The sequence below is a fragment of the Paramormyrops kingsleyae genome, chromosome 1 (assembly GCF_048594095.1).
Source record: "Paramormyrops kingsleyae isolate MSU_618 chromosome 1, PKINGS_0.4, whole genome shotgun sequence".
NCBI classification, from domain to species: Eukaryota; Metazoa; Chordata; class Actinopteri; order Osteoglossiformes; family Mormyridae; genus Paramormyrops; species Paramormyrops kingsleyae.
In genome coordinates this window covers 73,422,125-73,449,867 of record NC_132797.1, presented here as the reverse complement: position 1 = coordinate 73,449,867, position 27,743 = coordinate 73,422,125, and the positions used below count along the sequence as shown (strand labels likewise).

Below are 27,743 nucleotides of genomic sequence, written 5' to 3'. Positions count from 1 at the left end.
CTCCTAAGATCTGCGCATTTATTTTTGCACTGTGTTGTTGTTCTCTCGCAGCTGAAAGGGACCATGTGCATGTATACGCTTAAGGGTGGTCAACTAACATTTGCTTGTCTGTTGTCTCTTCCCAGCCCCTCTGACAGACAGGCCCCCGAAGATTCTGTTTCCTTCAGAAAACAAGATAATCACCATGGAGATGCAAATAGGTAAGATACAGGGTTGTCTATTTATCATCAATATCAAAAGGCTCCTAGTAGACTTGGGACAGGTTAGGGTTAAATTGTTTATATCCTGGAAATCTAACCTGTAGACAAAGAATTATTCAGGTATTTAAAATCAAATCATTTGGGGATATTCCTGGAATGTGTGTATAAACATGCATTTAGGAATTTGACTTTCTCTGCAACTTTGCCTTCTGTAAAGAATCGATTCACAATTTCTGGGCTCACAAATGAGCTCTCTTTTTCCAAATGCAAATCTTTTATGTTAATTTGCACAAGTTTTGTTTTTTTTTTCTTCCTTCCTCTTCCCAAAAAAAGAAGCTGCCCATATGGTGTTTAAGTTCCATACCATTTGTTTTGCGAGGGGAGATGATTGTTTATGCGCGTGCCGATGGGAACCGGGTCAGTTTGGACACTTTGAGTGTTTGCGCATATTGCCGCTTTGGCAGGAGCGCCGTCTGCGTTGCGCTGGTGCTGCGATGTGCTGCGAATGGCAAATAATTGCAGCCATGTCCGGCTGCATGTAGCGGCTTGCCTGTCTAATCGTCCAGACGGTGTGTGAGATCCTCACAGAGCCTGGGTCCTCTGCGTTCGAGACGTCTGATCAGACAAGCCTTCCGGGGCGTGATGAGTGGTCCTCAGTTTGCTAGCCGCCTACCGCCTGCTGTGGTTCACTTGCTACTCTAAATGGTGGCTTTTGGCCCAGCATCGCTTCCTAAGGAGAGCCGCTGTGAGTCGATTGATCAGGGGCTGTTCGCCAGGGTCGTAGGGGCACGCAGGCAGTCAGGCGGCCACACTGCGATCGGCCCGGCAGAGATCCAGTCCTCCGACAGAATGTGCTAAGCAGGCCATGATGTACAAAAGAAAAAAAAATCCTAAATGTCAGCAACTGTGTGCTTGAGATAATGACAGATTAGTGCGACAGCTTATTCGCCAATTTACGATGATTTATTTTTTTAATTGAAAGATGGGAACATGCAGGAATTTGCCTCCTGCTACTTTATGAAGGAAATTGATGGAGAAGTTTGGACTTACGGCGATACCGTTCCTTCTCTCTGGATTTGTGGTGTGTGTAATGAGAATGAGTAATCCTCCTAGGACACTTCATGTGTTTTATTAAAACCATTGTCCAATGCAAAACAGTTTTGAAATAAGATTCTGGTAATAAACAAAAGAAAAAACAAGATGCATACATGCAGCCGTCCCTCTATTTTATGCCTCCTTATCCTGGTCATGAGGGTCAGTCCATCCCAGAAATGAAAAGAGGGAAGAAAAAAAAATGGCAGTAATTTAGTGTGTTCATTAAGTATGGGTTAATGCACATCAAGCCTCGCAATATTCGTTTTTAAACGCACAGCTGGAGGTGAATATTGGCCGCCGTGGAGTGCACTTAAAACACATATAATTCACAGCTTGAAGTGCATTAACCCGCTTATGCCGTAGTTACTATACGTTTGGCTTACACCTTTGTACCTAAACACATCATATTTTCATTTGTGAACCAAAAGCACATTTAATAATATAACTTTCTTCCTCCACCAATTAAACATTTTGCTTTGATGTGACCCAAGTCACCATTGTTAATTCAAAAATTGTCCATTGCTAAGCCCGTAAACCAGTCGTTAGTTCAAAATTGCCCGTGTACAAATGCATAGTTAATACAGTCCGAGCCTTGCAATATATTTTTTTAAACAGATGGTTGTGGAAGCAAAGAAATGTGTGTGTGTGTGTGTGGGGGGGGGGGGGGGGGGTTGCATAGATCACATTTGAGGACCAAATTGTCCCCAAAGTGTAGTAAAACCTGAAATTTCCCTACATTTAGGGACATCTTTTGAGGTCCCCATTTGGATGACCTCAGTTTTATAAAAATCTGTGTATGCAATCAAAAAAGTAAAAATGCCAAAAGTCTTGTTTTTGGGTTGGTTACTTATGGTTAAGGTTAGGGATGGGTAGGGGTTAAGGGTATCGTGATCAGGATTATGGTGTTTCTCATTGAAATGCAATGGATGGTCCGCATTTATGTAGGAATACCAACTTTGTGTGTGTGTGTGTGCGTGTGTCTGTCTGTGTGCGTGTGTGTGTGTGTGTGTGTGTGTGTGTGAAATGCAGCCAATGTCATAGGGAAGAGTTTGTTATGGGAGGGACACAACTTCTATTTATTGGAGAGAATAGATGAGTCAAAATATTGGGGGTGTACAGCCATCATTTTATTAATTTAGCTTTATGTACCTCTTGGTATTCAACTGCATTATGGGTAAAGCCCATGTTTCTCATTGCTTATCAATTATTAAAACTTGACTTGCACCCCATCCCGTTCAGGTAGGCTACACATGGCCGTGGAGTATGACTGGGCCACAAGTGTGTTACAGTAGTAAATCTTCTTGGTATTTAATCACTGACCACAGGTCTTGGTTCTCTGCCTGAAACACTGATGTTCTCTGCGTGATCTGTAGCAGTTTCTTTGATTCGATACTTTCCGTTTAATTTTAAAATGTGCCCTGCGTCTGAAATTTTGAGTACCATTAGCAAGAATTAAATATTGTAATCACGCATTTTGACATGCGTAGCAAAATGCCTTAAAGACAACAAAGCAGAAGTATTGGAGTGGCCGTCACAAAGCCTAGACCTGGATCCCATTAAAAATGGGATCCTGATGGAGAGGGTCCAGTTCTGCTGGGAGAGATGGGCTAAAATACCAGCAGCAAATTGGGAGGAGTTTGTGAAAGCTACTCGAAGTGTTTAGTTCAAGTTAAGCAATTAAAAGGGCAATGCCACCAAATATTAACAAAATTAATTCCAATGCCATAGTCTGACATGGTATCTGATACATCAAATGCATGCTGCAATAAACATCTCTTAGCGATTATTTTGGCGTTACCTCTTTTGGAAGTGAAGTAGATTCCCTGACTGTATGGTCACATGACCTGTGAGGGGTTATGAAAGATTGGGTCTGAAAGCCTTTAGCTGAGCTGTATGTAAACTATTGGCCTCCACTGTATTCTAATATGTCACTGTTCTTTGGACAGAAGCACCCACATTTTTTTTTTACCAGACAAGTTAATTGAGACCAATTTTAATTAGTGACAATGGAATATCAGATGCATTGATTCGGTGTCAACTGTAACAATGTTTAACTGGAAGTATGTCTCACTGAGATCAACACAGATAAAGATACACTGTATGACCAAAAGTATGTGGACACCAACTTGTCCAGCATCGTATTCTGAAATAGGTATTACCATTTGAAGATGGTTATTGATGTGAGTTTGGTCTGCCTTTGCCATGATAGGCTCTGCTGCTCTGGAAAGACTTTCCATTAGATGTTGGAACAGCACTTGTGGGATTTCCTGCCATCCAGGCTGGGTATTGATGTTGGGTGATCAGGTTCCTTTGTCGGTTTCTGTAAAATACCACTTCACAAGTAAAATAGCCCCTAAATGGTTCCACTTCACAATCACTTGTGGTTGACCAGGGAAGCTTTTGCAGGACATAAGCACAGCAGGCTGACTTCAGTGTGTGTGTGTGTGTGTGTGTGTGTGAAAGACTTTTGCCTGCATATTTTTTTACACACAATCTCCCTGATTTTTCTAGCATTTGGGACTCTGCACTGTACAGTGTACAGTCTGCCAGTGGCAGTGTTGGTTTATGTTATCGGTTATTGAAGTCACTGTGTGTCAGAGGCTTGTTTTGGGCAGGAGAAACCTGGCAATCAGTAATATGGACAAATTAGGGTCCGTGACTCCCCCTTAAAACCGCAGTGGTGCGTAGAAAATGGCACTGCCGCTTGGTTTGTTAGTTTCAGGCGGGCTCGGGCCGCGGCCATCTGTGTGAGAAATGATTAACCTCCAGCGACACTGATTTCATACGAGTCTCTGACCAGCCTCCTGCCAGCCTCAGATAATCGTGACCTTGGCCTCTTAAATAGCAGGGGTGTAATTCTGCTCTCTCCAGCTTCCTGAGTTTGACATGATCTAAAGTTTTATCTACAAAGGTTTATGTCAGGTTCCTGGTTTTATGTCAGGTTCCTGGTCTTATGTCAGGTTCCATGTCTATCAAGCCCAGTAAAATGGGGGATTTTCCAAAAGGTTTGCTTGTTTCCTGCAGAACAGACACCCCCCTGTGCATTCCTCTGCTTTTGTCCCCCCCCCCCCCCCCCTTAATATTTGTGGAGTCATGCATGGATTTGTTTTATGGACCAATATAGCTGATTTATAGTGCAATGAACGCTGGCCGCAGCGACGCTACATTCCTCTGGAAAATGCGGGACACCATTAAGGCCCAGGAAGATAGACAATAAAACGCACTGTGGAAAGAGACGAGTAAATCCAGGCTGCTGCTCAGAGGTGAGAACCGCATTTATATCAGCCCCAACGCCGCGGTAAGTGCTGCATCGTGGTTGGCTGACAGAGTGTACATGGGAGAATATGTGCATTTTGGGGGGGGAAGGAATTCCCTTAAGATTCTCTTAAGATTCTCACTCTATCGGTATTTAATTATGACTGTGATGTTTAGAAAACAGAACTTGTCCAATAGATTATCTTTCCACTGGTTCTCCTTTTGCTTTTCTTTCATATTTGATTGGCCATCCAGGGGTTACAGAGAGAGGTGCACGAAAAACTGAATACTGTGTGGATGTTTAATTCAGAATTAAACTGTGACTACAGAGAGAAAAATGGAAAAAAGCAGCATTGGAAAGATAGATGGTCTTCCATCAATTGGATATTTTTTGCAAAGGAATGAAATATATAGAAATTTGATTATGTTGGCTAAGAGCGTATTTACCCTTTGTGAGATGCAGAGTTTGTTGCAACTGTGTAGACTTGCCGGGATTTTTAATCAGGAGAGCAAATGTTCGTGTTAGTACATAAAAGTTAGCTGAGATGAAGACAAATGAGATTTGCACGGAATTGCAGTACTTGACACCTGTCCAACAAAGACCATGGGTACTGCGGGGAGTGTCAGAATGGGATGCTGCTGGCTGCAGTTTTAATGCTCTGAAACATCAGAGTGCCACAAACAGTAAGAGGCACGACAGCCAGAAGGCAAATGGACCTATAAGCCAGCACACACTTGTACTCAGTACATGGAGGTTTGCATGTTTGCATTGGTTTATTACTTGCCATTATGTTCATAAAGAAGAAGGAAAGAGGATCTTTATTATAACATAATGCATTGTGGACCAAGGAACTACCAAGGGTGCTTGTCAGGATGTTCTTCATTCGCTCTGTTAGTATCTAATCCTGAGCAGTTTGTTGTCCTTCAGTCGTGGAGGGATGAGCAGCTCCTTTGGACTTGGTTTTATCGTCCCTGTGGCCACAAGTGACCATCAGCATACAATAGAACTGGGGCCCATTCAGAGAAATGTTAGGAAGGTGGCGGACCAGCATGCTGGAAATGAAGATGATGCAGAGGGCCACTTCATGCACTTATGGAGAAGTGACGTCCCACCCACTCCCCCCTTCCCAGAACCCTTTTCCACTGATCAAGTGGCTTGATGGCTGGATTAGGGGTCCAGAAGTCATGAAGGATCTTGCCAGCTCTTTACATTGTTGCTTCCCTTTGATCTCCACTTGTCATTCTCCCTCGCAACCATCTCCACTGCTTCCTCCCACCAGTAATTTCCTGTAGTCCCTTGAGTAAGGAGAAAAGAGACCCTTTCTGCCTCACATTAACAAACCTGCTATAGGAACCAGTAAAATGCTTTTCCACTGGAGGATACTGCGTTGCACATGAACAAAAGGAAATAATTCTAATGGCAGAGTGTTGTGGTTATGTCTTTAATCTAACTGGTATGAAGAATATAATAAAACTGCTGTACTGTGTACTATTCCAGTCAATACCATGTCTACCTACAGAAAAGAGACAGTTTAAACCTATTGCAAACTCAACAGCAGTCTCAAAGTAATGGTTCCAACAGATTTATACCTGTGAAAACCAGATCTGAATGGGCAGGTCAGCTGTTTTGTTTCGTTTGTTTTTTCGATTGAAGGTTTCTGACTATTCTTTTCTGATTACAACACAAGGAGGCCTTTTGAATCAGCCGTGTTCACAATGACTCCTGGAGACCTCGCTTGCTGGCCTTTCTGATCTTTATCTTTCTCTTACTGGTCTCATCTAAAAACTAGGTTAAATCTTTAGTTTTACTCTTGATTAGTTCAATTATGCTAAGACTGCAGTGGAAATCTCTTTGCAATTCAGATGGACAGGCAGACAAAGGTTGAACGTTATGCCCAGAGGCATTGAAGTCAAAAGGGCACTTGGGGTTTTTGATTTTTTTTTAAGGAAGATTGATGCAGGAGCATGGATATGACACTTTTCTTCATGTTAAAGTAACGTCTCGTGAATCCATAATGACTCCTGACAAGACTTTTGGATGTTTTGTTGGTTTATGATTAATGGATGGAATAATATTAAATTGGAAGTATGATGAGGGTTTACCATGATGTTACAAGGAGCCTGTAGTATTTTGACGCTGTTTTTCAGTATTATGGTTTTCCTGGGCCCATTATCCAGAGCTATTAGGCTTGTGAACTTGTGGGAAGAAGCCTTTTGGGAAAATGCAGAGATGAGATGCTCCATTGTGAGAATAATCCCCCATGGCAACAGAGCAGTAACTATGAGCCATTCTTGACGCTGCAGGCTGGGAGTGTGAAGGTTTATCACTAATGGCTATGTAGCTACATAGTCAGGCCCGTCTCTAAGAGGGGGCGAGGCCTGGAGCAAGCCAAATTATTCCAGGCCCCAGCTGAGGCCAACATAAACCAAGTAATGGAACAATTCTGTCTGCTACTGCTCGGTCATTGTAATAAAGATGAAATTACAATGACGAATAATAGCTGAACAATCGCTAACAGTCTGCAGCGTGACCTTTTTAGCTGCCACCAAAGGCTAGTATGGCCACACAGGCTACGTTAGCCTAGGTTATGGTAAGATTTAGAATGTGAATTTCCAATGTGTATTTAGTAGGTGGGTAATGACACACACAATTCACAGTTTGGTACAAACGTCGGTTTCGGGTTCGTGGTTCGGTGCAAATTTGGTGCAACAAGTGAAACAGAATCAGTTTTGAAATTAGGTGAGGGTGGGGCGTGGGTCTGGAATTAAGGGGTTTTGGTGGAATTTGCAGTAGATGTAATCAATAGGCTACAAAAATCATTGATGCCAGGAACTTTAAATCAGCCGTCAGTGGAGCTCCAAGCCCTTTAACCTTGGTTCTACCCCAAAAACTGATGTCTTAGTATGTTACCCATGATGCAGAGCAAAGGTGATTTGTCCTGCACTGACTTGGTCCTTGTTTCCTGCGAGCAGGAGGCTGAGAGGGGTCGCTTTGGACAACAGATCTCCCAGGGAACGGTCGCTATCCAATGGAGAATGGCAGGAACGCCAGGATGCAGGCAGGGTGTTTTATAGACCAAACATTCTGTCGCTATTCCCCAGTACTTTTGGGTCCTGGAATTTAATTCAGTAGCCATTCCTACTGACATGCAAGGCAGTTATCAAACCACTGCTTCCACACTGCAATGTAAGTTATTAAATTGGGTGTTTTTGGTGTATGCTAGCAGCTGTCAGTGGTCAAGGATCCCACTTGCAACCTAAAGGTTGTCCTGGGAGTCGTTCAACTGTCCTTGAGTAAGATTCTTAACCTAATGTACTTAGTAATGAAGTTCTCATTACTCTACAGATGCTCCTCGACTAATGATGGGGTTACATTCCAATGAACTGCTGAAAGAGTCAAACATGAGTACTGCATGATGTGATACACGTAGGTGAGGGAACATTTAGTAGACATAATTGCACTTGGGAGACTCTAGTTAAACAGTAAAAAATGCTGTACAATATGTTGTTAAACAGTTCAAGAGATGTTTATGCTTACGGTTGCTACAGAGATTGTAAGTATGGCTGTGTGGGATATATATATATAAATTGTGAAAAAAATGAACACAAAAAAATTGGATTCGGACACAGGTGAATGTGGTATGTTTCTATTTAACGCTGCTTGTGAGTAGCTTGGGAGATTGTTTTTAATTTCTCCGAATGTGCTGCCTTGTCGCTGTATTTGTTTCTGGCTTCATGTCTGAAAAGACGCTTTTAAAAAACAGTTTGAATCTAAGTATCTAAGGATGAATGCTTTACCTTAAAAGACAAAAGAAGAGGCTCATCTTCGAAAGACCCACGGCTGGCTTGTCTCTGGAAGGCAAGGAGACGTGGTGAGTATCTGAGCATGTGCACAGCACTCTGCCGGATCAGTCCCGCTGATGGACGGAGGTTATAGGCGAAGCTGGAGATCTATTTTACATCATTTCTCACAATTAGGGCCGTCTGTACCTTCCATCTTCTCGCTGCATGTTACAGTCTGCATTTCTATTCTGTAGAGTCTCAGAAGATGAGTTAAGAAAAAAATTCAATTTGATTCCAGAGGCTGGATGAAATATTAATGTTTTACCTTGGGTTATTACAGACGAAAGTGGATATGAGAATGCAGACTGTCGCCAGTGCTTAATTCTCACTGCAAGATACTGATGTAAATCATACCTTGCCAAGTGCAGACATTTTCACAGAAATGGGATTTTAGTTTTCTTCACCATTAATGTAATTCTGCAGAAATCACAGAACATGTTAATAAGAGTAAAAGGATATAGCGTAAATCATCAGCTGCCTATTCGTACAAGAGAAAAATTGCATTAATGAGTGGATTAATTAATACTTACTTCCTTCCTCAATCACTTCATGAGCTATTTCGTTTCATATTTTTCAGGTGCCTTTAAATGGTTGTAAGTTTTTACACAGCTTTCACATCTTGTAATGAATCTGTCTCTCTATTGTATATCATTTCATAGAGGCATACGGGTATTGCCTCATCAACCCAGTGAAGGGCATTTGAAGGTTATTTTCTTCCTCTGTCATCACTAAATCCCCCAAATCCTGCTTAGGCGTGGAAACAGCAGGGCTACGCCTTCAGCAGAATCGTTGGCCGTTTCGCTGTTACTGCTCCTTTGGGTTCCAGCCTGAGCTTATCGATATTCACATGAATTTCACCTTTGCACGTATTCAGCCGCATAGCTGGACGCTTTTGTGAAGCTTGCCAGTTAAAGGTTATGCTGAGAGGTGCACCACGTGGACTGAGAGGTGCACCACGAGGCCTGAGAGGTGCACCACGAGGCCTGAGAGGTGCACCACGAGGCCTGAGAGGTGCACCACGAGGCCTGAGAGGTGCACCACGAGGCCTGAGAGGTGCACCACGAGGCCTGAGAGGTGCACCACTAGGACTGAGAGGTGCACCACGAGGCCTGAGAGGTGCACCACGAGGCCTGAGAGGTGCACCACGAGGACTGAGAGGTGCACCACGAGGACTGAGAGGTGCACCATCATGACTCTGATTGGAGCCTGAAGCTTTGGGCACTGCAGGGTATTGATGTGCATAAAATTGTTGCCTTCGTGAATCTATGTCCAGGGGTTTTAAATTCATGCAGTAGAATTGCTGTGCAGTTTATAACTTGCCTTTGGGGGAACATACATGCAGGTAGGCCCTCTCAATGACTGGTTTTGAGCAGTGTTGTTTATACAGGCTTTGGATCTGTTTCAGATGAGTTAGGCTTACCTTTGGGTATTAACTGCAACTCCACACTTTGTGTCCTTGTTTCATGAAAGCTAATGTGGCCGGGTTTGACCGTGTGATCCAGGGCTATGAAGGCCCAGAAATCCAGGTCTATGGAGTAGGCTGATTATAGTTGGCATCAATGTCCCAGATGAGAGGGCTAAGAGGTTATCGTGGGAATTGAGGGAACTGAGTGACCGTGGGTCTTATCCCCACATGGAATCGTAGTCGGTGTCGGAGAAGTCTGTGGTCACCCAAGAGCGGGATACAAAAATCCAGTCAATAAAGCTGAATGCAGACACCAGTGAAATGAATCCCAGTGGTTTCATGTCACAACATTGGCAGGATTGTCTAATCCCAAGGGATGCAGCTTTGGTAAGGCATAGATCTTGTTTGTCCTGTTTGTATTGCAGCACCAAGCTGAACCTTCACAGACAGAGTGATTTACTCCAGCATTTTATCACAGAGGCCCCACAGACCCTAGAGGCTCAAGACTAATTGAGACGGTAGATGATGCTTATCTCCATTTAAGGTCCTCTCATTATTTCTCCGTCCCCCTTTTTAAAAGGTTGGCTTAGATTTAGTCTGTTCTGGCTTTTCTGTACAGGTGAATGATTCATATTTGTTTCTTGCGCGATAAAAAAAAAAAACAAATGCAATTTGCATGATTTATTGTCAGTGATAAGAATTATCACCTCCTGACTCCCATCTAGCCCGCAGCTTTAGGAAAGGAGACGAATTGCGGAAACATAGGGAAATGGCACGTCTGCGATCCCGCCGCAAGATCGCATGTGGGATTGAATTGAGCGGGACGTCTCTGCTGAAAAATATGGCATTAATCATTCAGACGCCTGTGCCTCTGTTTGGTATTGGGAGAGATTCCTCCTATCCATGTTTCTTCCGTGAAGTGCATGTGTCCAGGGCTGTCCGCTTAGCAGAGGCAGACAGATGACAACGTGGTGGCGGGCGGTGGGGTGGGGGGGGGGGGGGGGCTGACGGCAGTGGCTGGCATCTGTGGCGTAAAGATATCAGCCTTCTGCAAGTCGCATTGTTCGCCGTCCATGTCAGCACTGCTGCGAAAATCCTTTTGAGTTTCCCCCAGACGAGTCGTGTTCTGTTTTCCGCACGAACCCATGCTTATGGGAGCCCTCTCCCCCCCCCTCATTCAGGATCAATGCGTGTCAGGGGCGGGAGCCCCGTGGGCGGGCCTTTGTTACCTTCCAGTGGCTCTCCTGGCAGTGCGATGAAGCTGCAGCTTTGCCCGTTCGCTCTTATACTCTATAATTGTAGCTGGAGATGCTCGAATTGATCAAGGGAGGGACATAAGTGCGATGTGCTGTGGGGAGGAGGGCTGAGGAGCCGAGGGCCGCCAGCACGCGCACACACGCGCCAGCACTCCCCCAGGATCCCTCCCTCCTCCCGTTTAAACGTCCAGCTGTCAGGATTGTTTCTCAAACTGAGCCACTCATCCCGAGTAGCCATGATGCACGGCTGTACGGGAGTCTCCATTCATCTGATTGTGCAAATACCGGAAGCGACATACGGCCGGTCCCTTTATTCATGGCTACAACATCGGAGCATCCCTAAGCACTTTATGCCTGTCTTGTGGCCCTTCTGCTTCCGTCGTCTCCTCCCATGGCCTGTCCCAACATCACAGCACGCTCCCCATTCAGCTTCACGGAAAGACGAACAGGCAAAGTGCTATAAACTTGACAAACACGCAGAGCTTCGCTTTTTTTTTTTGTCATTTGCTCGGTTGTCAGATATACTCCACTGGATTGACTTTGCGCTTGGACTACCACATCTCTTACCTTAAAGGGGGGGCAGAAATACAGCAGAACCTGAGGCGAAAAGCTCCTATCAATTTCTGTTACTGTCGTCCCTGTCTGGGTGCTGTGCCGGAAAGTCATTTTACGCAAACCCCTTTAATAAACTTCAGAGCCTGTTTTGTTTTTTTTTTGCCATCTTCTGTGTTTAGCTGAATGGTTGCAGATATAACACCGCAACGTGGGTAAACAGCGCAGAACCCTTGTGAGAAACTTGGGCTGAAGGGCTGCTTCACTGCTCGTGCTTTGAAGGTCGCTTCACTCCTACTCCTCTCACATGATGAAAGTGAAACAGAACAGCCCTCAACAAAGGCAACACGCGCATAAACTTTCCAGAGGATCTGGTTTGGCCTATAGGGACACCTTTAAGATGTGGGCACAGAAAGGAACAGAGTTCTTTGGACCATCTGCAAAACTGGAGCCTATCAGAAATACCCTGTTGGCCAATTTATTGTTGATATATCAATGTAACGTACACCAGAGATAATGAATGTGCCCACACCCCTTCCTTTCCTCTTCAGCAAGAAATACCATGTGTCTCAAACCTTCTTAAGTGTCAGGTTGCTGTCCCACAGCTCTTCTTTGGGGACTGTGGGTGTAGTATTAGTTCTCACTGCATCCTGGGAAGATTTACACTTTAGTCCAACCCATCCTACTCCCTAATGAGCAGTGTAATTGATGATAATCCCAACCATGATGCTGGGTCATTCTCAGCTGAAATGCTCCTGGACATTAGCAGATTTTCATTACCCATTTAATAGCGTTGCAAGTCCCCCGTTGGCCGATCTGAGGTTCCCGTTGCCACAGTGCCACTGCCGGCAAACCCCTATTGGCTGATCAGAGATTCCCTTCGCCACATTACCGCTGCCACCAAGCCCCCACTGGCTGATATGAGATTTCCATTACCATTTTATCACTATTGCAGAGTCTTCATTGGCTAATCTGAGATTCCTATTGCCATTTCATCACTATTGCACTGACTTCTACATGAAACCGCAGAGATGGTGGCTGGATGATGACGAGGAAGAACATTGCTGCTGAGTCTTCTCCGCATTGGCGTTTTCCTAACGGCCTTCCCGCTCTGACTTTCCACTTTGTGTTTTTCCTTCTGTTGGCGGTACCGTTCCTCCCAGTATGAAATAAAAAAAAAAAAAAAGAAGGAAGCAATCAAAACATGATCCAGTTCAATTTTCCAACGGCATTTCGCATCTCCATTAGTCAGTCAGCACCACGTGCTGGTGATGTGTATATATCAACTGAAGCTGGTGATGTGGTGAGTCCTCAGGGATCCCGGTACTCTGCAGATGTATACTGCAACACTCCAAGCATGCTGTTAATACACTTTCTTAGGCAAGGCAAAAGCTTTATCGAGCTCTTAACCTGCAATTTTTTTTGGATCGGGTAGCACAGAACCCAGATATCCATGGTGTTCTCCAAATCGTCGGCCAGATTCGCAGTCCATCAGAAAGTGTGAACCTTAAGCACTCCAATCATAAGATAAGCAGATTAGCAGAACACCCTGCGTGTCTAACCCTTCACTCATACATTCAGCTTTAAGAACCTTCCTGGGGAAATACAGAATCGGCTTGACAATGATTCCGTTTCCTCTGCCCTTAGCACACATGTCATACAGCTGGACCTCCCAGCCCCCAGACTCTCTCACACTGAGCATATTTATAGCTTCAGTCAGTGCTGCATCCATCTGCTCTTCTGGTAGAGCCAGGATCACACCAAGCCAACCCATCGCTGTAACGTCAACTAGCACCATGTTTGTCTTGATCAAATCACACAAACCCCTGGAGGAGTCTCTGAAGAGTCAGCTTGCTATGTGCAGCGGCCTCTCCGTTCTCCGTTTCACCTTGAACCTCAATCGTTTTCTTGCGTCAGTAGACTGTCACAAACACCCTCAACACTGGCCGTAACTGGCTGTGGTCCTGGAGAGCCTGAGTTGGGTTTAGAAGAAGAAAGAAGGTGGGCAATATGTTTAAATGGATGTAGACAAGTGATTCTCATACTCGTATGGTAGAGGTCATATCTGACTATTGAGGATAATAATTTCTGATTATTGCGGATAAAGTTAAGATTATTTTTGATGTGAGTCACTGTTTTCCAAAGTAACCCAACTTATATTTACGTGGACATTCGAGTCCTGATGAAAAATAATTACATCAGATGAGAACGGCCAAGACATGGCTCTAGGTGGCCATATAAAGCTCATATAGGGTCTTATGTAGAGGTGCCCCAATTGTATCAGTCAATTATCGGTATCGGCTGATAGAGCAGCAGTCGGCCATCAGTCAATGATTAAAAATGAGCTGATATTTACTCTTTAAAATGGTGACCCATATTGGTTTGCACACCCGCGTACTGATGTTAGAAATATGTCAGCTGTGTGGAATTATTTTGACATCGTTAGAAATGCATTTTGCAAACATGTCTCTACTAAAATTTCTCCTAATAAACATTTCAACACAGCAAATTTGATTGTTCACCTTAAGGCGAGACTGTGAAGGAGAATGAAGTGTTTCTGAAAAACAAATCCGTTCCTATAAATAAGGCTGCAGCGCTGCAGAATAACACGATTCTGTCGGTAACGCAAGCATTTGATAGCAAAAGTGAATTCAGTGCAGACAGTGGAAAATCAAAAATATATTACTCGGACAATTATGGAGTTTATCACACTTGATGATCAGCCTTTCTATGTTATACTGTAAATGTTCTAAGTCTATAAGATGTACATAGTTATAAAATATAGTGCTCTGGGAGATTCAAGATTCTTTAATTGTCACGTGCATAGTTATACAAAGTACAACACGTAGTGAAATGCATCCTGAATCGCTCTTTTGTAGACTGTGCAAGTTGCTAAAGTTAAAAAGTGCAAAAAGGAAGCTTAAAAATGCAAGCAGAGGAGTTAGTTCAAAATGAACGGTAACCAAACATAAAAGTGAGCAGTGTAGCAGTGCTGATTTGGTGAGGGGAACAAAAGCACAATGTACATCAGGGTGTGAGGAGCAATGGCATGTCCAGGTTCAGAGACCTTATGGCCTGGGGGTAGAAACTCTTCCTAAGCCTCTCAGTCCTGGCCATGATGCTCCTGAGTCGCTTTCCTGATTCCAGAAATTGAAACAGGCTGTTGTATGCTAGAATTTCTGGGATATTCAAAAGACTGTTGTATGCCAGTGTTTTCTTACCAAAAATAAACACTCTTTCATATTTTTGGAATTTGTAAAGAATTAATTTTTTAATTTATTTATGTGGAATGTCCCTTTAAGCTTATTTAAGCAGAACCTCCCAAACAATCGGTTTCGGTGTCAGTTTTCGAAATAATCGGCTTTCAGAATTGGGCACAAATTTCCTAATCGGTGCATCACGACCTTGGGGGACCTGAGGGACATTGGGGGCCCTTGCCGGACCTTGGGGGACCCTTGGGGATCTGGGGGACCTTGCCAGACCTTGGGGGACCCTTGGGGATCTGGGGGACCTTGCCAGACCTTGGAGGACCTTGTGGGCCCTTGGAGGACCTTGGGGGCCCTTGCCGGACCTTGGGGGACCTTGCCAGACCTTGGGGAACCTTGTGGGCCCTTGCCGGACCTTGCCAGACCTTGGGGAACCTTGTGGGCCCTTGCCGTACCTTGGGGGCCCTTGCCGGACCTTGCCAGACCTTGGAGGACCTTGTGGGCTCTTGCCGTACCTTGGGGGCCCTTGCCGGACCTTGGCAAACATTGGGGGCCCTTGCCAGACCTTGCCATACCTTGGGGGCCCTTGCTGGACCTTGGCAAACCTTGGGGGCCCTGGGGGCCCTTGCCGTACCTTGGGGGCCCTTGCCAGACCTTGGGGGCCCTGGGGGCCCTTGCTATTCCTGAGTTTTAGAGCTTCTGTTTGTGCATCCATTGCTTCCGGATTGACAGCAAACATAACGTCGCTTTAAGCTGATGGGTAAACCACTAATCACATAATACTACATCCTATATTCCGCAATGCTGCGGTAGTGACCAGCGTGCTTCTGGGAAGAGGGAAGATGGTCCTCGGCACGAGGGTCGTAGGACCCAGCGCTGCAAACCTAAATAACACGCAGCCTGTGTGCTTTATTGAAGCAGAGCCTTGAATATCAGTTACATGATAGCTGGGTGGAAATTTGAATTATATATTCTGCCTGTCAAAGAAAGAATGATATTCCCTCGCCAGAAGAACAGATATTTACAGATGCTTTAATAATGCAGTATTGGACGTGGAAGTAATTTTTCTCTCCATTCTCGTCTGAAACGCACATAAGCGAAATTTTCAGCTATGATGCCGTTTCTAGGGAACACAAGAATTTCTGAGGAAAGGTTTCTATAATTTCAGGTCCAATGCATGGCTCCTGATTTACCACTTTGATTTGTGCGGATCATGATGTCGTAAAGTTCAGCCAGGTCTCAGTCAAGAGGCAAAAGAATTCAAAGATTAGGGCTACATGTTTGTCGAGGAGTTTGCACTATGAGGTTTTCAAGGGGCTGTTCTCCGTGCTGTAAGGCTGTGGGCCGCATATGATATGCGGATGCAACCAAAATGTTGCTGTTGATCCTGCAGAAGTATCAAAGGATATATCCAAAGACCTGAGACTTTGTGCCCTGTGTCTCCGACATTTTATCTTCTATCTGTTAAAACTGCTTAATCACAAAAGCATAGAAGAAAGTGTAGAAAAAAAGATATTGAACAAAACAAGGATTTTCTCCATAAGTCTTTAAAAGGGAGGGTTGATGTACTGCAGTACAGGGTAAAACCCCTCCAACGTGAGTTGTCTGCTGGGAACGACAACGAGGAAATTCTACTCAGATTCAGTTTGGGGATTAAAACATGCATTTGGACCTGCATACCTAAATCCCGAGGCTGCCACAAAGTTAACAAACTGTTCTTATGCATAGATCGGCTCATTTACTCCAATTGATTCATCTGGGATTACCCAGGAGCTTGGGGGTTAATTATGGGTTAATAGCTTTTCTTATAGTAACTCAAAGACCATCAGATGGTGGTTCTCAGATGGGTAAGACTTGATAGCCTGTCATGAAAAGAAAAGAAAATGCATATACAAGCGTCACAAGTACACATCTTTTAAGGCAGAAAAGTACAAATATTTACACTGGCAGCCTTTGTAAGGAGCCTGCTCTGTTTTCCCATGATGCAGCTCAACACAAGTTAGACTCACTCTTCTTAGATGGTGGCTGGGGGAAACCAGCAAACAAGGGAGGTTTGTCTTCTTATTAATCAACTGTGCTGTCAAGCCTGGTTTCTTGCGTCGCGATTATTGACAGAAGTGTCACAGGAAATAGTTCCCCTCTGTGCCGACATGGGAGTTGAGCTGACAGGCACCACTTTGACCCAAGGATGCAGGTCACCTGTAGCAAACAGTGGCTTTCCTGTTGCCCCCGTTCCTTCCTCCCAAGGTCCTATAAGGAGGTACAGGAAGGGTATTTTCCTGGTGAAAATGAACCGCCTGTCAGTCATTCCATGCAGTGGGTGCATGGGATAGCTGCAGGGTTTGCCGCCCTACGCACAAAAATGGCATCGGCCTGGCCACTGTAGCCCATCCAGGCACATGTCTGAAGCTAAGGGAGATACTAGCATGTGACCATTAGGCAAGTTCATGATGATAAAATGCGCCAAGCAGGAAGCTTCCCATGATAAAATATTAGCCAAATGGCAGGGTGGGGGGGGGGGTGGGGATCATACACATAATTATCAAATTATGTAAAAAAAAAAAAAAAATGTATGGACTATATAGAAAATATGGGACGATTCGCTAAATCGATTTCAAAAAATAGTTTTCCAGTGGGGCTGACACAAAAACCCCTAATTAGGGCATAGAAATGTGAAATTTCTTAGAAACTCCACCCCCACGGGGACATCACGCACAGGCCATGTGGCCAGCAGGTGGCGTGATGGTCAAGGACACTGAACTCCGTGATGTCCTGCCTGCTATCGTACCTTTGGCACCATAAATTAATCCAGCTGTACTGGTAAAGGGGACCTGTTAGCGGGTTTCGGGCGAAAATCGCCAGCTGGAGACTGAGGCGACCGGAAACGCTGACTTGGTGACGCGATGAAGGCGATGGGGTCAACTGCAGCGGCGACATTCCAGCTCGGAACGCAGGTGGCAGGCGACACGGACCCCCAGCGCGTTAAATAACATGCACGCAATGTCACCGGCTTCGCCCCAGACACACATGCCCACACTAAGTGGCCTGAAATATAATATAAACTGCCAATCAGATGGGGAGTGAAGGAGGGATTTTAGAGGCTGGCTTACAGTGCCCCCTAATGGTGATGCCGTTGCTCTTTTTTTAATCCCCCAGGGAAGAAACTGAGAGCTAATTTTTATAAGAGAAGCTATCAGCACCGTAGAGTCAGGAGGGAGCTCGGAGAGATTGTTACGGGAACGGGGAGTTTTTATGTGGTTCTGGTGCACGTAACTTTCTCCTTTTATGACGCCGGCTGTGCCTGCGAACGCTGGTGAGTTCGCTGTGACAGAAAGATGAAGGCTCTGTGACATCACGCGCACTCAAAATGCCTGGAATCGGCTCCGGCGCCATCCCATCCCCACGTCCCCCGGCGTCAGCTCCTGCGCAGAGATGACATGAATCAAGCGGCGATTAGTGTCAGGCGCTCGTGGTCGCGGGGAGTCCCGGTTGGTGCCGCGAGGCCGGGATACGAGGCGGACGGTGTAAACGACACAGCCGGCGCCCCCTGCTGACAGCCGAGGGCCCCTGCACAAGCAGAGGCGGCAAACTGGGCAAAACTGTTCGCCGTTAATCACCAGATTCAGAGGCCTATTGTATTAGCCTCCAAGCGTGGTGGTACTTCAAGCTCCACATGAGACCAGAGGGCCGCAGGCGTCAGCGTGACAAGGCGTGTCGACCCCGTTTGGAACAACTCCCTCGTGTGGATCTCACCCTCCCCTGGAAACTGTCAAAAGTCAGATTAATTAATGGGAGTGACTGCTGTCTGTATGTACATCAGAAGTGTGTATTGCACACTCCCAGCACCCCAGAATACAGCAATCAAACCCTCATTTTAATGTTTCCTCGTGTGAAGCTGTAATGTAAGATCCTAAAATCTTATATGCCAAGGAAGCAACTAGGTTGACTTTTTATTTTATCAAATTAAGAAAGTAAATTATTTTGCCTGATTGTTTGTTTAATTAGATAATTATCATTATCTCCTGAAAATCAGGCTACTTTTTGCATCTAACTTTGCCATGGTATGTGTGTGTGTGTTTGTGTGTGTGTGTGTGTGTGTGTGTGTGTGTGTGCGTGTGCGCGTGTGTGTCTGTGTGTGTGTTTGCGTGTGTGTGTGCGTGTGTGTGTGTGCGTGTGTGTCTGTGTGTGTGTGTGTGTGCGTGTGTGTCTGTCTGTGTCTGTGTGTGTGCGTGTGTGTGTGTGTGTGTGTGTGTGCGTGTGTGTGTGTGTCTGTATGTCTGTGTGTGCTCGCTCTCTGATGGTATAGTATGGTATCCTGTCCACAATGTGCCCCTGTGTGCCAGTGACAAACCTTGCAACCATGCTCACAATAATCAGATGGATGGATGCATGGATGGAAGAATAAAATGACCATGTTTTTAAAATATATATATATATATATATATTTTTTTTTTAAGCTAAATATTTAAACCTGCCAATTTATTATTTAACAAAAGGCAGGCATACTGTATGATTGTTGTCATCTCTGGTGACTTGGCATCCTGTGTTTTTTTATAGTTTATAGCTTATTCTGATGCATAAGTACCTTTACCCAGGAAAGAAGGAACTGGCTTGCAAAACAGAAATATCATTCATCAGTTTGAGAAGAATCAGTGTATTATTGACATGGTTTAGGGACCCAGTCTGCCACCAGCCCAGACACTTTTCTCTTTAGCACAATAACCCAAAAATACTTGGCAGACCTTTCTCAAATTTTGCAGACACATTGTGTTGGTGATTTTCTGGAACTGTTCAAATCTTGAGAGAAATTGCACCAAAATGGAAGCAACACCACTTAGTGGCAACAAAGGGAAGTATGACTGGAGAAGACACAACCTTATGAGCATGATAAGAAGTTTTTGATAGCTATTCCTACCACGTCACAGAAATGTGATATGAAGATAACACCGGATTTCATTTTCAGACAAATTGTACCAAAATTGAAGCAGCAGCCCTAGGCGGTTGATCTTATGAGGAGAGTAACTTTACAGGTATTCCATGGGTCTTTTACAAACTTTATTGGGACATTGTAAGGGTGATGATGTGGGGTCCATTTCATTTTGAGTCAAATCTCACCAAAACTAAAGCAATGTCACAACAAAGGGAGGAACCATTGCAGGGGGGAGTGTGCAGGGGGCCTAGAGATTGTGCAGTCTGAGGGGTGTGGGAGGAGTTGGCGTTTGACAGGGGAGGGGGTGACACGGCCATCCGGATACATTGCTGTCGTTCCAGCAGCATCCACAGATCGTACCCAAGGTCAGTTTGAGCTTAAATCAGCCACAGAATGAAAGGAACAGGCGTAATCTTTCAGGGCCCTTTGCAGCTAAATATATTACTAAATATAGTCAAAACTTTGGACACACCTACCCATAGAAAGGTCTATTTCCACTATTCTCTACATTTTTGAATATTTATAGACTTTGAAACAATAAAATAACATATATGGAATAATGCACTGTCCTAAAAAGTATTTAAAAAAATAATTGGTTGGTGGGGTAGGACAGCTCCATGGGTCGAGGACCAGAAGGTTGCCAGTTTGAATCCTTTGGTCGCCATTGTGCCCTTGAGCAAGGCCCTTAATCCCAGTTGCTCCAGGCACTGGCTGCCCTACAGTCTCCTCTCCGCCAGTTACATGAGGCGGCCTCCTGGGATGCTTTTCCAGCTGTTCTGAAGGAGCTCCCACATATGCTGAGCCACTTTTCCTTCAGTCTCTGGTCAAACTCCTCCAAAACCACTTCTACTGTGTTTAGGTCAGGTGGGCAGGTCATGTGATGCGACACTGTCACTCTCCTTTGTAGGCGGCTTGGCGTGTCCTTTTCACTGGTACTGTGTATGTGTGTTTGGCCAGAATAAGCAGATAGATGATGGATGGATGAATATATAGTGTATCTACAACAAACCAAGCAGCATAGCTTTCATTGCACACTTGATGATTGCTTTGCATTGCAAATACAGTCTGCTAATTAAAGAGCCGACTTCCTGCAGCTATGTTTGTTAAGCTTTTATTGTTTTGTAGTTACTTGCTTTAAACGTCACTCTCAATCCTTCCAGTTTATTCTGGAATGAAATACGGGTTTAATGTACTGATTGTTGCAGAAATCCACAGAAATATTGTGATTTTTGGGCCTTCCTCATTAGAGTCTTATAGTTTCATTTTGGTTTGTAATTGGATTGCATCTGTCCCACTGGAATCTGTCCCTCGATGTCGACCGTGACACTTCCCTGCGTCTGTAGACGCCCTCTGGTTTTCTGTCTGCTCCTGCACAGCTCTCTCCGTCCTGCTGACACAGACTTCCAGGGACAGCTCTCTCCAAAATAGGTCCTGCATTGCTGACAACTGCCCTGACACTGAATGGATCAGTGCAACCAGCACGACTTGGGATATGGCCACTCAGGGTTGAACTAATTAACAAACTATCTAAGTTCAGGTGGGGCATCAGGTGATCGGTGTATGCATGGTTCTTTACAGTCAGGGCTGTAACATCCCCGCTCTTTGATCAACAGAGTAAGGTCCGCCACTCATGTTTCAGTCAGTCGTCCTCAAACGTGCAGAGAAAGACCTAGATGTTTCCGTTCAGAGGGGCTTGGGCTTCTCAGCGCCTGGGCTTCTCGGCGCCTTCACAATGTGCTTTCCTTCTGATGCAAAGGTGCAATTAGTTTCACTTCCATCTGTCTTTCTGGTCGAGAGAAAACGTCGAGTTGGCAAAATGGCGGCTCGCAGGGCTGTCGAGGGGGCGGTCTCCATGGAGTGCTAAGAATCCGTCCATCAGCTCTCAATCCGATATTCCTGCGTGACGGGTAATTAAATCAATCAAACATAATTTTCCAGCAAGAACATGCTGGCTTGCCTCCGTTTCTTTCTGTTTCTGTCAAATGATTATGTGTTTAAAGCAATGTTTACAAATCCAGTCCTTGGGGACCCAGAGGCAGTCCACATTTTTGCTCCTTGCCAGACAGTCCACATTTTTGCTCCCTCCTAGCTCCCGGTAGCAAAGACCAGGGTTTGTATGGTCATGAAAATCTCGGAAAAATTATGGAATTAAGAAATCACGTTTTCCAGACATGGAAAAGTTATAGAAAATAAAAAATATGAGAGTGTTTTGGTCAAGGGATTTTTGTCTGTGTCACTTGTGTTGTATTCATATTACCATATGATATTATTTCGGCTTTTAATCATAACCATTGATACTCAAAATTTGTAAAAATTTCAACAAAGAGGCTCATTGTTTTGTCTGATATGCTGAATAATATGTCTAAATTGGAACAAGGGAAATAAAAGATAACGATCTGTGTAAATTTATTATTAACTTGTAAAAGTTTGTGCTAAAAGACAAATTGTTTATGCGTGCAATTAAAATAGCCCTGACATGACATAAGCGCAATATATGCATTATAAATGTGTGACAAAAGAATGAAATAAAATATTATCTTGAAGTGTATCCAACATGTCATTCAAGTCGGTGTCATTCAAATGGTTACTGGAAGGAATTCATTTAACATATAATATAAACACTTTCACAATTGGTATAAAGTCATTTCTATCTTATAATTTCAGGCAAATGCTAGCAGCTGCAACACACACCCAAGGACCTTCCTTCCTGCATGTTTACATGCATGGTGCACTGTGGCATTTGTTTATGGCAGTATTATTATTATTATTATTATTATTATTATTATTATTATTCTTTCTCATATTTCAGCCTTATACATTCTATAACATGTTCGTTATACTTCAAGTTAAGATTAATTATATCTTTCTTTTGTGTCACATTTATCACGATTATATCACATAATTCGTCTTTTAACACTAACTGTTACTCAGTAATTATTGCAAATGTAAGGAATAAACGAATGACTTTCTATCTAGTGATAGCTAGAAAAGATTGAGTCTAGTTGGTTAATAATCTTATTAGACCAGATGGAAATTAAACGTTTTTGATAGTGTGTCTGAACAAGAGAGAGAAGCTACATACGTATCTGTAAAATCACATGAAATGGAAGGTACACCTATATCCAAAGGATGAATGCAAGATCATAGCAGCTGATTCTTCTACACAAAGTACATGTTTGTTATGGTGTCATGTGATAACTTGACACTTTCCCTGAATGGGTTGCACAAAAAATGTTTCTTTGAAATTTACCTTGAAGTCCTAGAGAAGTCATGGAAATTTGATGATCGAAAAGTATATGAACCCTGAAAAACATGGACTATCTGCAAGACTGGATTGGGAAATACTGATTTAAAGGACTGAAATCATCTGTTAAATGAGGGGATTTCTATGGGGGGGAGGGGGTGACAATTTGTAATAAGGCTTTGCTTGGGGAAAATAAATGGAGCCGTAGGAAGGGGTCAGGTCACTATATTTTCAGCCTTGTCTTCCATAAGTCAATAATGGAGTGAAAGCCACATCCGTGGGGTTGCCATATCTCATACACCGTGTCCCCTCCATCGATCTGCGAAATGCACTTTCACATCAGTCAGGGCGTCATATCCGAGGACGCTGCACGGTGACAGCTATGTCTGCTCTGACCTGCTGTAACAGAAGCTCCCTCGATCAGACAGGCGTGAGCTTCGGGGCTCAGGTGCGAGCACCACCTGTTAGAGCGGGACCCCCCCCCCCTCGAGGTTGCAATGTAAAAGCCGGTGGGCAACTTCAACCTGATGCAGCAGTCATTGCTATGGATATCAAAGGTGTTGAATAGGACAGCAGCCAGACTCATGAATAATTGTTTTTTCTGCTGTATTGCGTGCATGAGCATGTTTTGTTTTGTAAGTGTAGCTCATTTGGAATCGCCGTTGCATATTTTATGAGGCATCCAGCTGCCTGGTAGCTAAGAGATGCAGGTTGCAAGCTGGGGATCCGATTCCAGCAACACCCTGCTGATAAATTCTTGAGCAAGTTTACTACGCAGAAGTAGGCAAGGGACACCCACCGAATTTATATAAGTTCATCTAGTGAGTAAGCAAGCCAAACAGGTGCTTGTCTTCGGAAATGACAGTTTTTACGGACGGAACACAGGGTCCCGACAGGAGCCCAAGCAGGCGCGCCGGCATCACGCGCTATACTGTCACGTACCAAGAGGCCCGACAGCATGACTCCACAAAAGGTGACCTTCACAAAGCCACCAGGCAGGTGTAACTTTCAGCTTCGGCACTAGGGAGCCATCCTCACTTTCTGGGAGCCCCCACTTTGGGAGCCCCCAATAGCACAAGCCAAGTTCACTGTGCCACCCCCTCCTCCCCTTGTCCAGGGAGCAGCAGTGTCTCTTGGCTTAATAGATTCCCCTGCAAGAGCAAGATTAAACAGTCATTTGGGGGGCCACTTTGGGGGCCTGAGTTTGCCTGCGATTGCTCTGCAGCCGGCAGCGATTACATCATAGGGTTTCTCTTCAAACTGAGCCTTTATGGCCAAAGTCGCTTTGCTTTTTGTAAGTGGGAGCATAACATTCAATTTATCAGCGGCCCGACCGGATGCCACAGAGTGATGGCATTTGGAGGCGAAGGTGGCCGGCAAGCAGCATTAAATACCTCCAGCGCATCCCGCATTGTGATTCCTGTCGTTTGCCCTCGCACCCCATGACGGGCGAGGTGCTGCCGTTTTGTTAGCGTCCGAGCTGCTGCTTTCTTTCGGGGGTGGGGGTTGCGGGGAGGGGGTGATTTCAGTGCATCCCTGGTCTGATCCAGCCGCCTGAAGCTACCAGCTGGGATAATTCATGCCCTGAATTGCAGGGAAGAGTCACATCTCGGGAGCAGTAATTGTTGGTCTTGTCTGGCAGAATGCGGCGCTCCGCAGCCAAACAGTCCTGAGCCACACTGTAATAGTCAGATTGCATCTTATTTGCTGACTTTTGTGCAGGAAACGGAGGCCTGCTCAAATAGCCCCCCTCCCAAGCCAACCCCAAGCTCATCCATTTCTTCCACTGCAGAAAAAATGGTCCCCACAACTTCAGAATAACAGGTTTTTCTCACATTGTGGGGACATTTGGCACCAAGCCAGACCGAGCGGCTTTGTCGGAGTCACATCAAGGAGACTCTGCGGTCGCAGGCTGGCGCCGGATCTGCTTCTGCGACCTGCCGATTCCTGCAGCTTTTATCGTTCATAAAAAACCTCCCCCGCTAAACGCTTTGTGTCATCAAGTGGGTTTTTAGTAACCAAAGGAACCAATCCGAAGTCAGCCTGAAACTGATTGAATTGAATTGCGCTACATTTTTGCGACGATTAACATTACTTTAAATGTACATATCTCCCAAAACATTTGTAATAGCATTTGAGATCTGACTCCCAAATACAATACAAAGGACACAAAAGTCAATATTTATTGTTTGAATGGATGGCATTGGAGCGCGCAGTATGAGCAACGGAGTGTTCAGACTTCCATACCGTAAGGAGTGATGTGGGAGAATCAGCAGTAAAGCAACAGCGTGAGAGCGGAACCATTGTTGCCAATAATGAACGTATACGATCCATCAACCGCATTTTCCCAGCAGTGCTTACTGGAACGTGTTATTAGCTACGAAGAAAAAGGATGATCCTTAAAGATATCAAATATAGAGGCTAATAATGGCCCTTATAGACAATAATTATAGCCCCCAAAACAGAGGTTGCTAGGCAACCTGCCTTCGGATCGGGTGTTCCAAAATGAAGCACGTGTGCGTCAGAGACGGCCATCAATCGATGGGAGACCGTCGGGGTGCAGCCTTGCTAAACCGTCACCCTGTCAAACTCTTATTTTGACAGAAGAAAACATTATTTTTGACACCATTCAGATGCTGTAGAAACAATCGCATTTAAATCGCTAGATCAGGAATTGAGCGTCTGCGTTTCACATGTGCCTCCCAATCGGAACCCCTACACCCCTCTCACATTGCAGTAGTTGAAATTAAACGAGCAGGTGTATTTTTTAATAATCTGAAAATTTGACATTACACCTGCCGGAACCTTCTAAGGTGGTCACAAAGATGTGAGGAAAACAGGGTCCAAGACTCCCTTCCTGCAAGTGTAAGTGATCAGCTCCACAAATCAGCACCTCCTGCCACTGCTCCCTATCTTACAGCCAGGGAATATATCGTAACGCGTGTTCTGATGACTGGTCCGAGAAGTCTGACTCTGTACGTCTACTAGATACACTTTCCATGGTCCCGCTTTCCAACTGAATGCAAGTTGTCATGACCAATGAGCAGAGGTCCATGCCGCTCACACTTTGTCATGTGATAATTCATGTGATGTGGCCCTTTGACCTGTGACCTTTTTTTCATATTGTTTTTTACTCTGTAAGAGACTCAGATTAGAAATGTAACAAATTACAATTACTGCATTTAATAACGCTTAAGTAAAAGTAAAAGTGCTGTTATTTAAAATCCCTTAAGAAGTACGATTTTACGAAAAAATTATTCTGTTGCAGTAATGAGTAAATTTGCCCCATTATTTTCGACCACTGCTTCATTCCCTGTTTAGCCAGCTGAACGGGGCTACTGTACGTGACTGTTGCTCTTCCCAAGCGAGGGATGTCTGCCTCAGTCTGACTTGAAAAGACAGTATTGGTTTCCACGGCCATCTTGGTGCCAACCAAGGGCAGTTCACAGATGCGGTGACCCATGCCATTGAGGTATCTGTGGCAGCCTGTCAGTGTCTAAATGAGGCCACACAGGGCATTAGAGTTCCTGTCGTATGATTGATGATTAGTGAGGCGTTCTCATTTCCCCCCTCCCCCCCCCCACGCACCCACCCAAGCGTCCTCTAGGCCTGAAGGCAGCAGCAGAGGAAAGCAGTATCATTACCCAGAGATGGACCTTCTCTATCACTCTCTTCAGAGAATCCCCCGTGTGCATCCCTGCACCGCGAGAAAAAAAAAAACAGTTTGTACCTTTGGGAGTACAGTTACTCATCACTGGGGAGTACCCTCAAGGATCTGCCAATTATACCCTAGCTGTAGGTAAATTAACCTTGGACTCTGATGAACATTTTTGTACCATTGGGAGTACGTTTGATACCTTGGGGTAGTGAACTGTACCAGGGCTGTGCCAAAGGCATGTTCCTGCCGCTTGTCACAGCGGAGAAGCAGAGACTTTGTTCAAGGTAACGATGCAGTTTCTTTTTATTTTTATCCCTTGTTTTCTCAATTGCATGTTTTCTGCGAAGGCCGGCAGTACGATCCATTTATTCACATTCCTGAAATAAAGTGTTGTATACAGTATATGGGAGGTGGGCTAATTTTTATGATCAACAGACTATGAAAATTATTACTCTTTGTTCACACAACTGTAATTTACATGTGAACCTCAACCGTATAAAACCATTTGTGGTGGTGTTGTTAGATTTCCTTGGGGGAAAAGGTCTTGCATCTGTAATATAGGGTTTTCATCAGGGGTAGATCCATTAAGTATTGCTATGAGGAACGGTTATACATTCACACAGACAAATTATTATATACCCAGTAGCTGCTGGTACAAACTGGACCATGACCTCTCTACTTGCTGTTTCAAGCTTTTAAAGAATGATTAGTTGGAGGCTCTCGGCAATGGGTGCTCATTCAGCAAATCGCTGTGGTTTATTTCAGGTCTGATTCTGACAAATCGCAAACTTGACAAGCTGAAGCCACTGTGCCGAGATCAAGTAGCAAAAAGAGCAGCGTGCCACAATATATCGACGATATAAATGACAATATTACGATAATCTTATGAAAGATGATCACTTGCATTGAATTGCAGGTACAGAAAGCTGCTGGACAAGAAGTTTTTGCCGGCGCTTTATTCCACTGCCCTGGGCAATGATTTTTCACCAGGGATTAGAACATTATTTTTGGTTCTATATATATTTACATTGATAATTGACATACTGTAAATAAAGCATAAATAATGTAACATAATATCATTGAATTTAAACTCTGATTA

General features: G+C 44.5%; 1 protein-coding gene across 11 annotated transcripts in view; it reads left to right on the top strand.

Annotated features, from left to right (window-relative positions):
- il1rapl1a (interleukin 1 receptor accessory protein-like 1a) overlaps positions 1 to 27,743 on the top strand; it is a 330,464-nt gene that overhangs the window by 251,734 nt on the left and 50,987 nt on the right. For all 11 annotated transcript variants that reach the window (XM_023839920.2, XM_023840176.2, XM_023840338.2 and 8 more), the window contains one exon: positions 126 to 200. In XM_023839920.2, coding sequence (XP_023695688.1) covers positions 126 to 200 — 75 coding nt within the window. The remainder of the gene's footprint in view (positions 1 to 125; positions 201 to 27,743) is intronic.